This window comes from Heliconius melpomene, chromosome 21 (genome assembly GCF_056956725.1).
Source record: "Heliconius melpomene rosina isolate 202511_hmr_F chromosome 21, ASM5695672v1, whole genome shotgun sequence".
NCBI lineage: Eukaryota > Metazoa > Arthropoda > Insecta > Lepidoptera > Nymphalidae > Heliconius > Heliconius melpomene.
Window position 1 is genome coordinate 8,824,342 of NC_140409.1, and position 3,466 is coordinate 8,827,807.

A 3,466-nucleotide genomic window follows, 5' to 3' on the forward strand; every position below is an offset into this window, starting at 1 on the left:
AGATCGAAATTATATATACATTATATTATATTTAGTTGTTATATATGTAGGTATGTATCTAGTATATCTATATTTAACAATAATTACACGTTAGAAACACGAGGTTAAAAATGAAGCAATAAATATTAAATCAGCTTCACGCTGTAACCTACCTACCGCAGATTTTGAGTGGTGAGTGATGGAACTCAACGCCTTAGTCCCGATATAAAAAATAATAATTCAGTCCCCCGAGTGGGGATTGAGCCCACAATCGTCGCGTTACAGTACACCCTTGTGCCCCCGGCCCACGACCACCTCAAATATAAATATTAAATACTGCGTAACTTTCGAAAAAATAATTCTACGATACAATAAATTAGGGAATTAAAATCTTATTATAAAGTAGCACCTATGCTTAATTTAGTTAATTACACTTTATATATCGATTAGTTATTAACTAAACGTATGTACATAGTAAACGCCCTGCCAATTTTGACTAGATCTACATATAAATATAAGCAACTAACTAGATTTGCTGTCATATTTATCACATTACCTTTATTATCACATTAGGTATGCAATAAGACACAATATAAGACTTTCCGTTAACTTGAATTAAATTCTAAGAAATTTCTTTGCCGCTTCTATACATATCGCTGATAATTCTCTCAATAGGAATATCGCCAATAGTAGCACGAAAAAATAATTCCACAATTGTAGCTCCAGAAATTCTTCTCACAATAGACAAAACTTGAAGCAGCTGGCTTGAACGAGTGACGTCGAGAGGATACATGCGCGATGTATACTGCGTACAAAATATTAAATGAAAGGTTATAAAATCTTTAAGATTGTTAAATAAAAAAGTAATGTATTTTAAGCCCATAATTACGCAGAAAACAACAAACTAATTTAATATTTTATACCTCATTAAGCACTACTTGTGAGTGATCCTGTAAGGCAGCAACTGCAGGAAGATCTTGAAGTTTTTTCATTTCCACATTTGCTTGGCATGGACTTCCTATATTTGATTTGTCCGTAAAGCTTGTTTTAAAAAGAACTATTGCTCGAAGGCAGGCATATTCATTGCTATCTGGGCGAAATTTCAAAAACTCAGCTAAAGCTGTTTGAAAATGGTCTATTTCTTTAGAATCTACATTTACTTTTTTTGTATCTAATAAAACTTTTAAGTCTAGGGGATATAAAAATTGTGCTGACCCAATTATAAAAAGATCTCGCCAAGATTCTTCAAGTAATAATAGTCTGTCTGAAAGAGATAATGACGAAAATGCAGGGACGTTTTTTGCCCACTTTACATTCATAAATAATAATCTAGCAGCAGCTTCGCACATTGCTTCTGGATCAGTGGGCCTAAGAAGAGGAGATGTAATAGTGGGAGAACATGGTACTTTTAGGTGACAAGATGACAATGGGGAAGTCAATAAACTAAATCTGTTATAAGAATGGTACGCGTGAAATAGTGGTACCGGAGGTGGAGGGGGGAGCAAATTATGCTTAGGTATAGCTAAATCTAAAGCAGGTGGTGGTAAGGAAATTTCGGTTGACGGAATCGCAGGATCTTTCATAAACAACGCCATTTGTCGCCGTATTGTTGAATTTCTAGGGCCTCTTTCATGTTGCACCGCTAAAAAAAATACATGTTATATTTATTATATAGTTATTATATACAATTATATACCATTACATGTGTTGATTCTACTAACCGTCCTTGTTCATGCCAGCATCGAGGCATTTAGTTAAACGACAAGCACGGCATTGATTTCGATGAGCTTTATCAACTAGACAAGCGCCAGGATTCCTTGCCTTACAAGCATAACGGCGGTCGCGCCGCACTGACCGCTTGAAGAAACCTGCACAGCCGTCGCAGGCAAATACCCCATAATGCTTCCCTGAAGAGTGATCCCGACACACCGCACACGGGACATCGTACAAAATACGACCTGTTAAAAAATATTACGAAATAAAAACCTATATTACCTAGGCCACTCTACACATGGAAGATAGAGTCTCAATTCTGCCTCCATGACATCACTTAAATATATATACTTATATTTGAAATAGTTTACAATAAGAATATTTTTACCAAAAGATTAATTTAATTTTTATATTCTTACTATGAAAAGAGTTGCTGGTGCTAAATTTACTAAGTAAAAGTATAAAGAGTAGTACTGCTAAGGTAACTGGTAGTATTGCTAAGGGAGTATATTTCGTTGACAGAAATTGATGGACACAAAAGTGTTGACATATAAGGACGTAACATTCTACTGTTATTGAAATAGGGTTGGATTTAAGACTCCGCCCTAGGCAGGGCGAGCCCCAATAAGTCATTCATCATTTGCGTTACGTTTGTGATGTTTTTATTTTATTTTATTAGATTTAGACACTTATCGCAAATATCTGCTTATATGATAATTTAAAGTTTTGCGAAGCAGGTTACGTCAATTATTTATTAAGTATTGATTTTGGTTTTTGGTTTAAAAATAAAAATACGTCTATTATCGTCTACTTGAAATATTAAACTAAAGATATTTTTTAAAAATTTCAATATTACTAAGTTCATGTACGAATATTAATAATAAAAAATAAACTAAAATAATATGATAATATGATAAAAAGAACAAAAACAAATAAATTGAAATATAACTTAATTTAATCAGTCGCGCTGAAAATAATAAAGTTACATAATTATATGTAAACAGATTCGGTTTCTATAAAATTACACATCAGTAGGTAAACAAAAGTAGAGACCACCAAAAAAAAAACTGCGATAACTAGTTAATAGTTATATTTTATTCATTTCCATTACAACTCATCCATGGTACATTTTAATCTGCTTTGTTCATCTATCCTCAATGCGATCCCACGGCACAACAGACCGTTTAGTGCGAGCAGATAATATGGCCATATTAATACACCTCCAAACACGGCTATAGTCGAAAAGGCACAAAGGCACTTCTATACAATAAGGCATTCCGAATAAAACGGTGCACATGAATACGTACACTTGTGAGGCAGGAAACGCGGTGTCGAATATAAGATGGTGAAAAAAAGATTCACAAAACTCTTCACTATAGACAATGGAGAGGACAAAAGCCAAGAAGTGGAGAAGTGGGGCCTGGGAACAATTTGTAGCTCAATAAAAAGATTATTAACGATACTACAATATCCATACGACACACACACATCAAGGAAATAATTTAGACCTATTTTATAATTGCTAAATAATTTACAATTCAAGTTTTATTTTTATTTGTTTGCTTGCTTAAGGCAGTGGGAACCTAGTGCTGAGACATTCATTTCTCATTTTCCGCCGAATTCGGGGGCAATGCCCCCCGAATGTTTGGTGCTCAACGCCGCAGAGTGAAGAAATGAAAATATTAAATATTTCGTTTCCTCGAGTGAAAATGGAAATCACAACCTGCCTCGTTTCCAGTCACACGTTCCTGCCCCTGCGTCACGACTATTTTAT

General features: G+C 34.4%; 1 protein-coding gene across 1 annotated transcript; it reads right to left on the reverse strand.

The window, feature by feature from the left end:
- Positions 1–1,944, reverse strand: LOC146527156 (nuclear receptor subfamily 2 group E member 1-like; the record flags this gene model as incomplete). Its single annotated transcript, XM_085206645.1, has 3 exons — positions 1–784; positions 903–1,621; positions 1,701–1,944. Coding segments are annotated over 3 exons (1,146 nt in total), but the record flags the coding sequence as incomplete, so codon positions are not given.
- Between the last annotated feature and the right edge of the window lie 1,522 nt (positions 1,945–3,466).